General features: G+C 34.7%; 1 protein-coding gene and 2 long non-coding RNA genes across 3 annotated transcripts; all 3 read right to left on the bottom strand.

Annotated features, from left to right (window-relative positions):
• Positions 1-2,217: 2,217 nt before the first annotated feature.
• LOC130732338 (V-type proton ATPase subunit G-like) lies at positions 2,218-3,891 on the bottom strand. Its single transcript, XM_057584405.1, has 5 exons — positions 3,757-3,891; positions 3,527-3,619; positions 3,131-3,231; positions 2,878-3,030; positions 2,218-2,505 (listed from the first exon to the last, which is right to left on the bottom strand). The coding sequence occupies exons 2-4, from the start codon at positions 3,612-3,614 to the stop codon at positions 2,887-2,889; spliced, it is 333 nt and encodes a 110-aa protein (XP_057440388.1). The 5' UTR covers positions 3,615-3,619; positions 3,757-3,891; the 3' UTR covers positions 2,218-2,505; positions 2,878-2,886.
• A 4,925-nt stretch (positions 3,892-8,816) lies between these two features.
• On the bottom strand, positions 8,817-10,949 carry LOC130728460 (uncharacterized). Its single transcript, XR_009015681.1, has 4 exons — positions 10,409-10,949; positions 10,150-10,308; positions 9,641-9,711; positions 8,817-9,431 (listed from the first exon to the last, which is right to left on the bottom strand). It is a non-coding gene; the product is annotated as an uncharacterized LOC130728460 (long non-coding RNA).
• Positions 10,950-12,555: 1,606 nt separating this feature from the next.
• Positions 12,556-14,482, bottom strand: LOC130728458 (uncharacterized). Its single transcript, XR_009015680.1, has 2 exons — positions 14,035-14,482; positions 12,556-13,639 (listed from the first exon to the last, which is right to left on the bottom strand). It is a non-coding gene; the product is annotated as an uncharacterized LOC130728458 (long non-coding RNA).
• Positions 14,483-16,680: the final 2,198 nt, after the last annotated feature.

The raw sequence follows: 16,680 nt of genomic DNA, 5'->3' as shown, positions 1-16,680 counted from the left end.
TTGTTCAAGTTAGTCCTAATTTTTTTTCCCTTCACAAAAGTAGTTCCTGAACTTTTCTTCTGGGTTACTCCTTGTTGTTCATCTTTGGTGTCACGCTATGTGCTTATGTGGTACATAGTCTCATGACTGGTATCCTAAGTGGGCATCTTGTGTGGTCTTTTAATGAACTTTGTCTTAAAACACCTGAATCCTATCATTGATTACATTTCCTTCAATTCAACCCCCTACATCACATCACTCTCATCCCTATCAAATTCTACCTTAATCCCTCCAATATAATTCCTCAACATCCTACTAGGGTTTGATGCCTCACTTTTCTTTTTTCTTTTCACTCATTTGTTTGATTCTCTCTATGATTATTTAAAAGCTTTTTGCTTTTATTTTAGATTCTTAATCAATTGTCGACCTTTTCCATTCAAAGTTTAAACTCTATTTTGATTGTCACCAGTTATAAATATTTCTAGTTGGAGGGGCATTTTTTGCTTTCTTAAATTTTAGAATTTGAATTCTGATTCTTGGTTCTTCAAATTCAACTAGCTCAAGTTTTCACAAGGGAGATAGTTCATGTTTTCTCGGAGAGTTAATTGATTTTTGATATACGTGTTAGTGAAATTCGGTATTTTTCATGTGTTCATGGCTTTTGTTGGATAATCATGCAACGTTCGATTTCGCTCATGAGACTCCATTAAGACATTAACTAAACCGATGAGAGCTCTAACCTTTTCAATTGGGAGATCTCCTTGAGAATTTCACAAGCATTGCACTCAACTTCTTTAGTGACCTCTAAATATGTTTTGAGAAATTTCTATGAAAGGACATAGACTTGAAATCACATACAGTTGTTGACATGGCTGATATAGACCCAAACTTTGGTTGTTAAAACTTTATCAATCGAACGCGTAAGCTGATACAGAGAAAATATTTGTAAGTCGTGAGAAGTTGGTGATAAAAGAGCATAACTTTGATGAATGTCAGAGAGAGGATGTCAAAGGTATTCGAAGGCCTCAATTAGGAAGTTAGTGGAAAAGTCTACATTGATGACATGATTGTCGTCATGATCATGACTTCAGGGACCATGCATATGATCTCTTGCAAGTGTTTGACAAACTTAAGAAGTGCAATATGCACTTGATCTCGTTGAAATGTGCCTTTGTAGTCCAAGAAAAGATTTTTTTAGAGTTCATGCTTATCTTAATGGGAAATGAAATCAACCAAACAAATTTAGGGTGGTGCTAGAGATGAGAAGCCCTAGGAATTTGAAGGAAGTACAACAATTGAATGGTCACATTGCTGCTTTAACTAGATTCATGGCAAAAGAGATCACAAATTCTTGCTTTTATATGCCCTATTGAAGAAAGGAATGAAGTCCAGATTGGCTGATGAGTATGAGAAAGCAGTCGAAAGTCACAAGGGATTCCTATCTTGCTATGCACAATATTATGTTATGTAAAAATCAGAAAATTGGTGCGCATACACTACAACTATGGCCAAGCCTAACGAAAAAAATGTTTGATTAATATTGTCATGCTATAGCCAAATTTTTACATGGTTTTCTTATAAGTGTACGGTCAATCAAGTGCTGAATAATTTTATTCAATTATTGACATTAAAGTACGAACTCACGTAATAAGTTTATGACCAATCTCTTATTAATTTATTGGACACATATATGGGCATTGATTTATTCTTAACATATGTGCATGCCAAATAGTTAGATTTCCCATTATTATTTTAGCAAGTGGTTAACTATGATGATGAAGGAGGCTTGTATTAATATTGACCAAAAAAAAAAAGGAGGCTTGTATTAACAACATATACTTTTTTGGTCATTGACGGATGTCGTCACCCATTCAAGATACGGTTGCATGTTTCTTCTAACAAATATGTTTCCTGATATTCGAACTTGTGCTCTCACATCTTTATCGGAATCTAGGTTGCTTACCACTAAACTAACATCTTATTGATAGTAATATATACTAGTGATGAACCAAACTTATTGAAAACCATAATCAATTTTAACTTGCTTACCACTAGATTTCTTATTGTGGTTAATTAGTGCATGTTTGGAATCCATAATCAATTCTACTTGATTAAAATCGATTCTAACAAGTTGTTGTTGCTTTTCTCTAAACTTTCTTAAACACTTTTTACCCCATTAGAAAACATAAAGAGAATTCGTGTTTGTACTCTAACAATGCAAAACCTCCGAGTCTTCAATCCAGATGACTTCCTCTTTGATGGGAAGAAGAAAGAGTCTGTATTTTCTTAAGCATTCTGAATAATATAAATAGTATTATTAAGCATATAGTTATATTAAATACGAGAAGAGAAAAAAAGGCTTTTGTTCACTTCGGGACAAATGACAATTGTTGAAGGCAATAGTTTTGCAGCTAAGTCTTTATGCAATGCCACTAGAGTGATATCGATTAGTCTTTAGACCATTCTTCTAACTTTGCCTATTTTATTGTTGGTGATGACTCCTTATGCTGCAATCTTCATCAATTACTGAATAATAAGAAAACACAAAGGATAAATATGCAGTACATATAAATTAACAAAGACTAATGTGAAAGATAAGACATTCCAAATGGTATATTATATGTGGAACCAAAATCCTCACGATCCTTTTTCATGTCTCATCAATTAAATTATGTCACGTAATTTAAAAACAGCTCATCTAAGGTTATAACTGTCATACTTGTGTACATGACACAATTTTATTGGTGAGTTAGGTAAGAAAACAACAAATGGGGACAAAGAATCTTGATCCTTATATGTGATGATAATCCTGCCATTGTTTATGGCTACTTCATTAGTTTTATCTTACTTGAAAGAGCCTTTGTGAAATCAAATACTTGAAAGAGTTAGCATACTAACCGTAGGCCATTATGTTTTGATGTTTGTAATATACTTGAGTAGCATGTCAACAACTTCTGTGTTGACCTTTGATGCTGATTTCTTTAAATTTCTAATCTTGGCCTCTGTCTCTTGATCAAGCCTTTTTACATTAGATCCAGAGCTCCCAGTATTCTAAGCATACTCAACCCAATAAGCAAAGAAAATAAATACTTCTATTCAAATAAAAACAGGTCCATGCAGGTTTAAATTTTATTGAGACAACATTTTATACCTCTGAAATTGACTTTTGATATTCTTCTTCCATATGAGTTCTGTATTGAGCTGCCTCCCTCTCTGCCTCTTCTTTTGCCTGCTTCAACCTTTGAGTCCTCACTGAGAAATTGAAACCCCCATTCATTCATTAAATATTGGTAAATGATGAAAAGTTTACGACTTCGATAATTATGCACTGACCAAAATTTTACACAGATATCCAATTAGAATTGACTATTTTACCACATCATCAATAAATTAAAATAAGAAAACACAAAGAGAGTTCGTGTTATGAGAAATTTCAGAGGTATGATTGAATGTCTGTGTAAAACTATTCTGTAAAACTCTCCGGTGCAATAAATTATATCAAAGTTTATATATAACAAGATCATATAACAAAAACGTTCCATCTTACAATTTCTTGCATTAGAAACAATGTGTTGGGCTTCTTGTTCAGCAGTTAGCAGCATCTGAATGCCTCCTTGTCCTTTAAAGGGATCCATAGTATCTGCAGATCAACAAAATGAATATTCAAAATAAGAACTGACATTATTGTAAGTTTCAACCGGGATTGTTCTTCATTATAGCATTTAACATTTATAAAATGAGAAAATATATTGAAGAAACATAACATTAGTTTCTCACCCAAAAACAAAATAAGCTATTCCAAATTCACTTGTAGGAGGAAGAAGTTTGGTGCCAATGGATAGAGAGATCTTGTTCTCATAGCTCCGTGAAAGCAATGAGAATAGTTCTGTTATGCACCAAGTCACACTGCGCAGTTTATGGGATTGAATTGTAGAAATCATTTATTATTCTATAATTTTAATTTGTGTAGGAAAGAAATGGGGTAAATGCAAACAAATTTTATTTATTTTTTGTGCAATATTTATTGAATCAACATTATGTGATTGACGTTCAAAAAAACAAAACATTATGTTTTTTTTTGGACATCGGAAAATAAACAAAATATTATGTGATTGAACATTAACATTATCTTTTTTTTTTTTGAAAAAATTCTGAAACTAAAACATGTGATTATACATCTTGACAATATTATATTAAAATTTAGAGTAAAGTACACTCACCCCCTCAAGGTTTGTTAGAATTACACCCCACCCCATTCTTATCTAAAATCTACACCCCACCCCATTTTATATAGAGACAAATTTACTGACGAAAAATATTCTTCATTAATAATTAGTTATTAGTTAAAATTGGAGTTTCATTCTTGCAAACCTTGAAGGAGGTGAGTGTATTTTACTCTAAAATTTAGATAAGTTGTATAATGTAATAGTTATTTTACCTATTGAGTATTGAATAGCATGGTATACATAATAATAAAGTGGTATGATGAAAGATTAGTTAATTGGACAATACCAAATTAACAAGAGAGATCAGAGGAATATTACATAAGGGTTAACTCAAGTGGTAAGACCATCTACAATGGATGGTTGAATTGATTGTTTAATGTTGTTGAATTTTGTTGAAGGGGTTTAGTGGTTGTTGAAGTTGGTTGAAAGGGAAGAGAGAGAAGAAAATTGTTGAAGATTTTCAACAAAATTAAAGAGCCTGCGGTGTGCCACGTGGCGCGATGCCAGTGGCCACCGCAGGCGCGTGCACAACACGCGCAGACAAGGCGCAGGAAAGAGAATTTTTTTTTTCCTCCTGCCACGTGGCTTCTTCTGATTGGTTGCTCCATATTTTGTTTTTCCTTATCTTTTGAACTCAATTATTTCATCAAAAAAAATATTTTCTGAAAAAAAAAATTATACCAAAATTCATGATTTTTTTTTCTCTATAAATAGAGACTTGGTTCGTTTGATTTGGACACAGAAAAAAAACCAAGTTTTTTTACTCTCTTATTATCTCTCTCACCAAAATAAATTATTGTATGCTTAGTTTGTTGTCTTGCATTTTAAGTTAAGAAAAAAAAATTATAGTCTATATTTAAAAAAAAATTTTGTTAAGTTTTTATTGTTTTAATTTAATTTAAATCGATAATTGTAATTTTATGTAATTATAAAAACAAAAATATAAAATTAAATAAAAATGTGAAATAAAAAAAAGTGGTGGGGTAGGGTGAGTGGTGAGTGGTGGGGTAGGGTGTTGAGAGTTAAGTAAAACCATTGGAGTGAGTAATTGTTGAGAGTTTGTTGAATTGGAGAGAGAAGATGATGTGGAGTGTTGGGAAGAGAAAAAGTGGGGTAGGAAAGGGTTAAACAAAACATTTTTTGTTTAGGCTTAATTGTATTTTTCGTCCCTGATGTATTACTCTTGTGCAATTTTGGTCCCCTTTGTTTAAAATGAGCAATTTTGGTACAACAAAGATCTAAACGTGACAATTAGGTCCTTCCGTTAGTTCTTTGTCAAATTTCAAACAGAATATTCTTTTTTAGATTCTTTTTTACCAACTACACCATCATAAATGACATATGTTATTTAAAAAAATAAATAAATGACACATCAGTAAATTAAAAAATAAAAAATAAAACAAATAATTTAAAATATGAAAGGTTATCCCTAAAATCACTCTTCTACCATCTTCACCCTATCACTACGTTTAAAAAAAACTCCATTATCAATCTTCCATCATATTCACTTTAAAAAAAAAATCTTCCATCATATTCACCCAAAAATTCAGAAAATCAGAACCCAAAATTTTTAACGCTTTTCATCTTCCTTCATCATCAATCCTCCCCCTTCATCCCTTTATTCTAACAACCCACAAAACCCAGATATTTTTTCACGCTCTTCATCTTCATCTTTCACTTCATCCCCAACCGTCCACCTTCATCTAACAGTTCCAAAAGCAAAAAGATTGATATTTGCAACAGAACAAGAATCAAGATAAATTGATATATTAGGGTGAATACATACTCACCACCCCTACATCTATGACTTCAGTTTTACAAACCCAAGACCCATCTTCGACTTCTAATTTGTCTTCTTCATCTATCCTATTTCTCAATTCAGCAGAATCAGAAGCACTATTTTCCATTCCTTCACCAGATTCACTACTAATTTCCAATCTCCCCCTTCCTTCATCCTCAACAGTCAACCCTCCCCCTTCATCCCTTACCTCTGACAACCCACAAAACCCAGGAATCATGAAACCCCTAAAGTCCAGGGAACCACTGCGTCGTCCTCCTCATCTACGCCTATTACCACCTCGTGTTTGCCCTCTTCGTAACCACCACCATCCAAACTCAAGCCCAGAACTCAATGGAGATTTGGGGTTTTGTTGTTACCTCCACAGATCTGCTGAAAAAGATGGGGTTCTGCTATTGCCTCCACTCTCTCTGATTAGGTCTTCATCTGGAACGTAAAGTTTCAATCTTGCTTCAATCCTTGCTTATGAAATGGTGTCGTGCTACATTTCATTTCATTTGACGTTTTATTTTGGGTACAGAAGAAGATGAAGTTCTGGAAGGACAAATGAAATGTTTTTTTTAATTCACCCGTTTTAATTACGTGGAATTCTATCTGGCAGTAGGGTCAGTGCCATCTCATTAATGAGAGCCACGTGTGCTAATTTAGACGGAGAACTAACAGAGGGACCTAATTGTCACGTCCAGAACTTAAGTGGACCAAAATTGCACGTTTTCAACATAGGGGACCAAAATTGCACAAGGGTTATACATCAAGGACGAAAAGTCCAGGGTTGGGAAGGGGAAGGTCCAGGGTTCGAATCTTGGAAAGAAAATTTGAAGGAATTTTCTAACTTACTAACAACTAACCACTAACATTTGCCTATAAAAAAAGGTAAGCTTAAAAATGCTGTTTGTGTTTTAAACAGCAGCCATGCCCCCCTTATAATGACCAATAATAAGATGCTATGATGCCATGCCATCTCTTTGACTAGTAAATTTTATATTATAAACTTTAGTCCTTAACTTTTTAAGTTTTTCATTTTAGCCCCAAGTTTTTATATATCTTAATTATTTTTGTAATTAAAATATCAAATTAAACCTATAATAAGATTTTATTTTCCTCTATAACAAAAAAAAAACTTAAAATAAGATTTTAGAAGAATTAAAAAGAAGAATTCATGAACCCTAGTTCATCCTCTTCTGAAAAATTCATCCTCTTGCTCTCTTCAGCGGCAGCCTCGCCGGTGGTGGCTCGACCGTGTTCCAGTTTCATTTTAAGCGCGAGCCTCCTCCCTTATTCCAGATTCCTTCCTTTGAATCGCAAATCCTCCTCCGTCCCAAACACATCATCCGTTGCAAGCCCCCCTCCCTCGTCGCCGCAAGCCTCGTTCAGTGCACCTTCGCAACAAGCTCCTTTTGATTTGACGAAAATCACCTCCGTTGCAAGTCGTAAGTGTGTATTTGGAGATGAAGAGACCGAGTGCAGAAGTTAGAAGAAACAGACTTGTTTTTGCTGAAAATAACAGCCCCTGTCAATGATTTTTACTTAGGGGGTGGTCGCTCTCTTTCAATGACCTGTACAATCAATATCACACTTACTTACTGGTAAGCATTTTAATCACTAGGTCCACTTGGAATTGGAGTTAGCTCAAAAGGGAAAGGTGGATCTCAGTCATATGGACAGACCTTTAATTGTGAGTGCCTTTCTCTTTTGTTTTCTGCATTCTTCCTGTAGAGTCCCATATCTCAATGTTGCTTTGCTTTTTTTATTTTTTTTACCTTCTCAGTATAGTAGTAGTAGATGTTAAATGGAGTAAGATCTAAAAGCAATTGTTATATTCACTTTTCCGAATGTCATATTCTACCTCAACTCATGCAAAATATATTCACTTTTACGAGTCATATGATACCGTCAAATTAAAGACTTCTCCTGGAAGCGGTGGTTATGTTATAAACATCTTTATTGAAGTTTCAAGATCGAAAGTGCAAAGCTAATGTGTGAAGATCATTATGTAGAATAGGAAAGTTTCTATTGAATATGAATTATGTACTTTATTGAATGCGCACTATTGAACTTCAATAGTTGGACAATGATGTAACAAAAGTTTTGATGGCAATATAATGAGGCTTGAAATCTGATCCTTTGTCTACTGTTGTGCTAAACCTTTTTCAGTTAAACCTTATGCCCCAATAATAATTGATTAGTATGATAACTTTAGAAGAAAATGTGCGGGCAACATCTCATGCCCAAGCAAATGTATTTTCCCGTAAGGGTTGCATTCATGTTTCTGAAATTTAGTTAACACATTGGTTTGCAGCTTCATCTGTTGTTTAAAGAGTGATGTAATATAAGATTTTTTTTTTTTTAGTGATTGTACTATTGTAGGCACATTTAGTACGGGCTGCTGAAGCTATGTATCAAGATTAGATTGAGACACGGAAAAACATGAAATACTTATGACAATATGAAACTATCAAATAGCTCATCAACCACTCATTTTAATGGAGAACAAATCTGCTTTTCTATACAGTAGAAACTATCACAATTTCAACTTGCTCCTCTAAAATTTATTGTCATTTTATCCAAGGCTTAACAGAATTTACAAATTAAAGAACCTGGTTTAACAGAAGTTCAAAAACATTAACTAACTTGCAGATCAAATTATTAGTATCAGCAAATATGGTGTGGGTCTAATTGTACACCACACTTAATGGTTATATAAAATTCTTACCCACGTCCATTAGAAGTTAGATTTTGTTTGTACAACAGTAGTGAAAGCAATGCAATTTAGGATTATTAAAAAGAGCAAATGGAAGACTATTCTGTCTGTGTTCATAAAAGTTTACAGTGTCCCAATTCATTGAAAATTAACCAGAACATGATACATAGAATATTGCACAGTTAAGGAAAGGCTAACAAAGTCGCAATTCTATCTTGTATAAAATCTTATTTGAAATCTGTTACATAGAATATTGTACAGTCAATGAAAGGCTACAACGGAAAACATAAAAATGAGTCTCAAATCTGAAACTATTAATCATGATATGAATTCTTTTGACTCTCCATTCCTTCCAATCCTCATCTTAGCTTCTTGAATGCAGTTGACAGCTCAACAATTTTAGTTTAAATTGGGGAAGCTAGAGCAGTATATCTTCCAATAGTGCATGACTTGATGGGGTCACCATGCCATGTTTCATCAGCGCTTTACCCATCAGGTCCTCAAAACCTTCTTTACCTTCAGTGAATCTGAAGTTTGTAATCACATTCTTTTTTCTCTCCTTAGTGTTGGCATTCTTTTCCTTTATGGAACCAAAACATAGCAAGCACAAGCATGTGAAGTTAATTTTCCTTTCTGTTATGCTTCAAAGGAATATGATTTCCAAATTGCTGAAAGTGAGTGCCATCGAAACAGGACCTATCATAAGACCAGCCCACCAAATGATCACCTAGAATGAGAAGTTATGAGAAACTCGTTAGCATAACTAGCTATTAGAACAAGAAATGCACAAAACGAAACTCGCCGAGAGAAATTAGCCATACTTATTGTATGGAGCTGATTTTCTCATTCTACGATTTATTGATCCTGCACATTTCATTTTTTAAGCATGAAAACAGTTAAAAACAGTCCAAGGTTGAGACTTGAGTGAGATCTCACCTGTTCAAACAGCATATCTGGATCAACTCCTTTTTAGTCAAAATCAATCCATGCCTTTAAGCCTTGAGGAACTGCATGTTAAATATTATCATTAAGAACTATTTAAGCATGTTGAGCTTAAACATAAATACACCTGGTGTAAATTGTCAACAAGGGAAATGAAGAGCTTTACCTCAGATGCACCCAGAAAAAGTAACTCACAAACAAACCAAATGGACATCAAGAACTATTATAAACCAGAAGATGACACTCCCCAAACCAAACAACAGAAATGATAACTAAATGAAGGCGTCATAATATGATGACTCAAACTAATCAACCAAATTGAATAGACTCAGTAAAAGTTCAACAACCCCATCAACGTGCATAGATTGAAGCAAAGTGATTGCTCAACTCTTGAACCGAGAAACTATTCATATAGAATTTTTCTCCGGTATTGATTTTGATTTTTGACTATAGCAAACAAGAACGCCTAAACAATAGTTACAAACAAGTTTAAGTAGACTTACCCCTCCAAATTGTTGTTGAACATAAAATATTCTGATTTTTAGACATTGAAAAACAAGTTGTTCGGGTCCAAGATCATAGTTATTAAACAGAAGTTGGGGTACCACTGTTGCACTTGTCACTGCGAGGTCACCAGAGTCCAGATCTCAAAATCAGTAGGCCTTAACCAAATCCAGTTATGTAAATTTAGTGTTATATATAACAATGAACCCCAAAAAAGACATTAAAAATGATGAAATAAGATGGAACAAGATGTATTACCCATAGTTTTAGGGCCTAAAAGTAGACGTCACCGGTCACCCCCAACAACCGCTACCCCATCCCCTTCTTTCATGTACGTCGTCAACGTCTTTCCCTTCATCTACACCTGGGCCTTTCCGTCTTCCTGCCAGCAATTTGGAATCAGATCGTGGCTGCAAGATAGTAGCAATTTGGAGTTGATAGTCGATACAGGATATTAGGGCTGAATTAGGGGAGAGTGAGATATGATCGAAATGACACGCAGGGTCTTGTTCCTTTACGTGTGCATTTCAACTAAACACCAACTCTAGTTGTCACCTTTGGGTTAGGAAGTTCCACATAAACAACTAAACTATACTTTGAGCCCTAACACTAAGGGTCCTTATGTCGACGACTTAAAAATCATTCCTTTATGTGTGAACTTTAACTGAACATTGACCTTGGGTCAAGAAGCTCCATGGAAACAGCTAAACTTATTCTTCACGAATTCTGGATTGCTCCTCTTGTTGTGCTTGGTGGTGGAGCTATGTCGTGGCTCTTGAGAGTAAGGTGGTGTTGGCCTCAAGTGTAGGGGGAGTACTTGTAGTAAACAATCTGACAGTCAAATCAGTGAGTGAGCAAAGAAAGAATCAACGAGTCTTAGAAAAAACTCAGGAAATGCTAATTAATAATGAATATTATGCTACACAAATGAACGAAGGAACTTGTATTTATAGACTCAATGTTTGTGTTCGAGTCTCTCCAAGTGTAAAAGTGAAGTCCTTTAAGTGGAGCTTCTGAGCACACGGTTTATTTGGTGTACTCATGCTTATGTAGTTTATCTCGGTCCTTGGTAAGGCGGCTCGAACGCCTTATCAGTTGAGTCGGGGTGGTCCGTTCCTGAATGAGGTCGCGTTGGCCCCTCGTATGGTATCTTCTTAAGAGCATACCCTTGTGAGTTGGTCGCAACACCGTCAAATCGTAGGGCTTAACCCTTGGTCAAAAAGTGAAACGACTGAACCATACTTTTAACCCTAACACTAAGGGTCCTTGTAGTTGTATATGTTGCCTCATAGTGTGTTAAACTTTTGGAGGGCAATTGCTGATTTTTTTTAGCTTTTGCTATCATTCATTTGTTCATTATGTTTTTTATCTTTTGTACTTGGTTGGAGTACCCATAGTACTCTTTATTTATATCAATTTGGCTTAACCAAAAAAAAAAAAACCCTAACACTAAGGGTCCTCACCTCGACAACCTAAAGGTCATCCCTTTATCTGTGCATTTAAACTTAACCCTAACCATAACCCTAACCCTTAGGTCAAGAAGTTCTACAAAATGATTGGACCATACTTTTAACCTAACAGTAAGGGTACTCATGTTGACGACCTAAAAGTATTTCCTTTATGTGTATAATTTAACTACCACGAACCCTAACTTCAACCATTGGGTCAGGAAGTTCTACAGAAACGACTAAACCATATTTTGAACCCTAACCGTAAAAGTCCTCATGTCAACGACCAAAAAGTTATATCTTTATGTGTGCACTTCAATTTTTAAATTTACTTCAATTCAACTGAAAGATGTTATTGAGTTCAATTATTTTTCAAAATATACATAATATCAAAATTTATTATTTAAATTAAATAACTTTGCCAAATCATTTAACAATTTATTTTTAATTCAATTTCAACATTTACTTAGACACAAAAAAGTTTCAAAATTTATCTAGGTTATCGTAATATCAACATTTATTATTTAAATTAAGCAATTACACTAATTTTTTTAATTTTCGATTCAATTTTAAAATTTACGTCAATAGAACGTAATTTTTTTAATTAAACGTTTTTCCAATTATACTTAATATAAACATTTATTATCTTCCAAATGTAATCAAAAAATTGCCAACACTTGTTATTTAAATTAAATAGTCACACTAAATTATTTCAAAAATTTGATTTAAATTCAACCCTAAAATCAATTTAGAAACTTGTCTTTAATTCATTTTTTTTCCAGAATATTTTGTATCCACTTGGCATATTCAAGTTTTACCCTTGTATATCAACAGTCTGTCACAAAAACAATGTGAATTTATTATTCACTGAGGCAAAGCAGTAAAATCATAAGTGAAATTAACACTGAAAGTAAAACAAAGAACATTAACAAAGCATTAACATGAAAAAAATGAACATGACAAAGCAAGCTATATAGTAATGAATAGAGAGAAGCAAGAGTTAAGATAGTTTTTTTTCTTAAAAGCCAAAATTGAATTTAAGGAAGCACAAGGGTGCTCCAACCCTTACAAAGAAAGCTATATGAATATGACTAGCTTAAGATAGCACTAATAAATCGAAGCAACAATAAAAAATAGTTCCACTTCCTATGAATGATACAAACACCAGTAGGAGAGTGCATATCAGTAGAATGGATGTTGCATGAACCAGATAATTGGTCAACAATTCGAATCGCATTCATCCAAAATCAAATTCATTGCCCAATACCCTTCTTCAATGTTGCATTTTCAATTCAAATTCTACTTGACAGATCCATCTTCAATTCCAGTTGCTGCAAAAATAGAGCCAGCAAGCTATCCCTTATACTTGTGAATGGACCCATATAGCTGTTGGTGATATCAAGATGAAATTGGCCAGCAAACACCAATAAAACATTCCATAGCCCATCAAGTCCAGTATGCCTCTTTCTTCATTATAATATACCAGACTAAAGTGACAGAGGTTTTAGCACTTCCGTATCATCACCCAGCATTACCGTTTTCATCTATAATCCAGCGAGGCTCAATGATAAAAGCATTAACCATTCAGCGAAAGAATTATCAAGACCCTGCATTCTAGCTTGTAGATAATTAAGATAGTTAAAATATAAATTTTTTAAGATTACAGTGGAGGACTTATCTAAGACTGCTATCAGTTTTCACTTCAAAATGCACTTCAATATGTTTTTGATTTCTCAGGCACTATTAAGAAGCATCATCACTTTAGAGGGAGTAAAAATCAACTCTGGTCCCCTTAAAATGCATTTCCTAGATGCAGAATGACTTTTAACCAACTGAAAACACAAGCCAGACAAAAAACAATACCAAACTCCTTCTACTTCACCCCAACTGAATATTTTTATGAAGGAATACTAAAATGGTCACATAACCAAACAAACACCAAGGTTGTTGTGCTTGTCAAGGCCAGTATTTAAGCTGTGTAGTGATTAACTTGCATTCAGCAAAAACACAATCAGTCTCCCCAAAAGCCTATAATGAGTACCTGTATTTATAGAACTTAACAATAAGAAGAAAAAAAGGCATTTCATAAGACCTTCAACCTTAGTAGATTCCAAAGAAAACACCAGAACATAAGTGAATGAGCATGAGTGCATGACCAACAGGTAACAAGTAGCTAATAACTAATCAAAACTAAATGTAAGAACTAAAATGCAGTGATCATTGCTAATCAAAACTAAATATAAGATTACTTTCAATACTAAATGTAAGAACTGTGCAGCAAAATAGTAGAAGCAATGCGGCAATTTGTTAAATAACTAACATACCAAGAGCATATAATAGGACCAAACACAATAACAAGCCTTCAACTACAATCCTGAATACTTAAACTTGGCCTTGACATTTTCAAAACAGTGATTATTATGATCCTAACAATACCTTAGAAGCATAAAGGAAAGACTCTTAGGGCTTTTCAGAACACACTATTTACACCTTCAAGAAATCAAGGGCATAGGTAGCTTAGGGCTTCAGGTTCCAGGTACAAGAACGACGACGACATCAATGGTATCCAGAACACGGCTGAGAAGTGGAATGGACCGCAAAAGGAAGTGGAGGTCGCCTTTTAGACAACCTCGCAGTGACAGAATACGAATATGGCAGCGACGAGACGAAGAAGATGAAGAACACTGCAGCGATGAGATGAAGAAGCTGAAGTACACGGCTCAACAGATTACGACCACAACAGCCAGCAGTGCCGACAAGAAAAAGATGAAGAACCCGGAGGAGATGAACCCGGCGGCGGCGACGGCGACGACGAGACAAAGAAGAGGATGAAGAACAAAGTTCACAAGATTGGGGATCTAAAATTAGGTCAAGGTTTTTTAGCCAAAATAATATTAAAATAAAAAAACATAAATCATTTTATGAATAACATAATTGAATTAATATAAAAAGTTGAGGGACCATATTTGGAATTTCAGAAATTACAATGACGTGGCACCTACAAGCCACCCACTTACACATGGCAGGCATTCATTGGGTAATACAGAAACAGCATTTTAACCCCCCTCATGAAACATCATGTAAAAGTTTGCCAAAAAAAAAAACACATTATAATTTATTTTTGGAAGGAAACTACAACCTCTAAGCTAGCAAATCTTTACCGGTATATAGAACTCCTTTGGTTAATGATCTCATTATTTATTTTTGGAAGGCAACTACAACCTCTAAGATAGCCCTCAATGTTCTGAAAGAAAGAAACAAGAACACATGATTATCTTTTATTAGCATGTTTGAAATCCTTCTACAATTAATTTAAAATCAAAATCAATCATGAGAAGAGAAACTTTTGCTAGTAATTTCTGCGTGCCATAATTGCTTCTGATCAAAACATGCTACAAAGCAATGTTGATGAAAATATCATCCAAAATAGAAGTGCTTGACAAAACCAGAATCATACTCACATCAGGTACTTTTACATAGCCACTAGGAGCAACAGTATAGTATTCTGCATTGGGCAAAGAAGTGAGAGAAGTTAGCCATTAATGGATTTCAGAAGGAACATATTTTGAAACTAAAAGTAAAACCTACATTATTATCATCTCAATGTAAAAAAAATGAAAATGTCTGAGTCAAAACCTGAACCTGCTGCTGTAGACCCCAAATTTTAATATATGATTAATCATGGTGCATACTGTCCCCGGCTGAGAAAAAAGAAAACTCATGTTAAACCATATTAAGAAAATTCTCTATAACAAAATTTCAGATAATTAACAACTTACTTATTTATATTTCTACTTGATCCACATATATTCTTCAAAACAAGTATATTCTTTCATTCTCTCGGCAACTCCTAGCATAATCATTGTTTTCAAATCCAAACTTTGAAATTTCTTGATTGCAATGTCTATGAATACAAGTCAAGATTTTCTGAGCAGATTAGTGTAGTAGATCATACCCCACAGAAAAGCACAGAAGCAATACCAGCATGTGGACCTGCCAAAGATATTAAATTCTTAACTTGTGTCCTAAGCTGAGTAGAAGTAATAGTACAATATATTTGCACAAACTGAATAAGTAATAAGAGCTAAAACAACTTAAAAGAACATGTCGATTCAATGTATTAAAGATAATTAGTTCAGGGTTATTTTTGTAATATTCTATATTTTATATTTTATGTTTTACTTATCTAGCCTTGCCTATGTGGCGGCTACACTTAAGTGACAATCTAGGGTTTGCTTGCTTGCTGTGCAAGCACTTGCTGTCCTAGGTCTCTATATATAGAGAGCCTCCCTATTGTATCTTTTCACGTGAAAATAATATAAGTTATTCTACTTTTTTCAACATGGTATCCAGAGCCTAAAGACTGCGCACATGGCGGCAGTCAACCAAACCCCTCCTTCATCGCCACCGCCGTCGCCAAAACGGCAGCCAACTGGTGCGACAACCACTGCCATTCCTCTCTCTATTTCCGCTCCATCTCCGTTGGGGAAATATCTTCTCTCCATCGCTGAGAAACTCACTTATTCCAATTTTCTTCTTTGGAAGCAACAAGTAGAACCAGTTGTCACCTCTCATCGGCTGCAGCGATTTCTCGTTGATCCAGAAATTCCAGACAAATATCTGAATGATATTGATCAAGCCCTTGGTCAATTTTCCCTTGCGTATCTCGCGTGGGAGCAGCAAAATGCCTATCTTCTCACATGGCTCCAATCTACACTCTCTCGTGACGTACTTACTCAGATGATAGGTTGCAAATACTCTCATCAACTGTGGCAGCGTTTGCACAGTGGATTCTTCACACGCACAGAAGCAAAATCACGTCAATTGCGAACAGAACTTCGCAATTTGAGTCTTGGCTCAAAGAGTGTGAGTGATTATCTTCAGCAGATCAAGTCAATTGCAGATTCTCTGAGTGCTATTGGGGATCCAGTGTCTTACAAAGAGCATGTTGATATAGTGCTAGAAGGACTTCCTAGTGAATATGAGACTCTTGTCAGCCTTTGCTCCATGAATAGTAAGTTTCAGTCCTTGTCAATTCAAGAGATAGGTGCTCTCTTATTGGCCCAAGAAGCACGGATTGAA

This window comes from Lotus japonicus, chromosome 1 (assembly GCF_012489685.1).
Source record: "Lotus japonicus ecotype B-129 chromosome 1, LjGifu_v1.2".
Taxonomy (NCBI): domain Eukaryota; kingdom Viridiplantae; phylum Streptophyta; class Magnoliopsida; order Fabales; family Fabaceae; genus Lotus; species Lotus japonicus.
This window is presented reverse-complemented; position numbering and strand designations above follow the sequence as displayed.

Coding starts and splice junctions, on each gene's coding strand:
- LOC130732338 (XM_057584405.1), bottom strand. CDS start 3,614: ATGGATCCCTTTAAAGGACAAGGAGGCATTCAGATGCTGCTAACTGCT. Junction 3,232..3,526: donor TGTTTCTAATGCAAGAAATT/GTAAGATGGAAC, acceptor TCAATTTCTCAG/TGAGGACTCAAAGGTTGAAG. Junction 3,031..3,130: donor ATCAAAAGTCAATTTCAGAG/GTATAAAATGTT, acceptor GAGTATGCTTAG/AATACTGGGAGCTCTGGATC.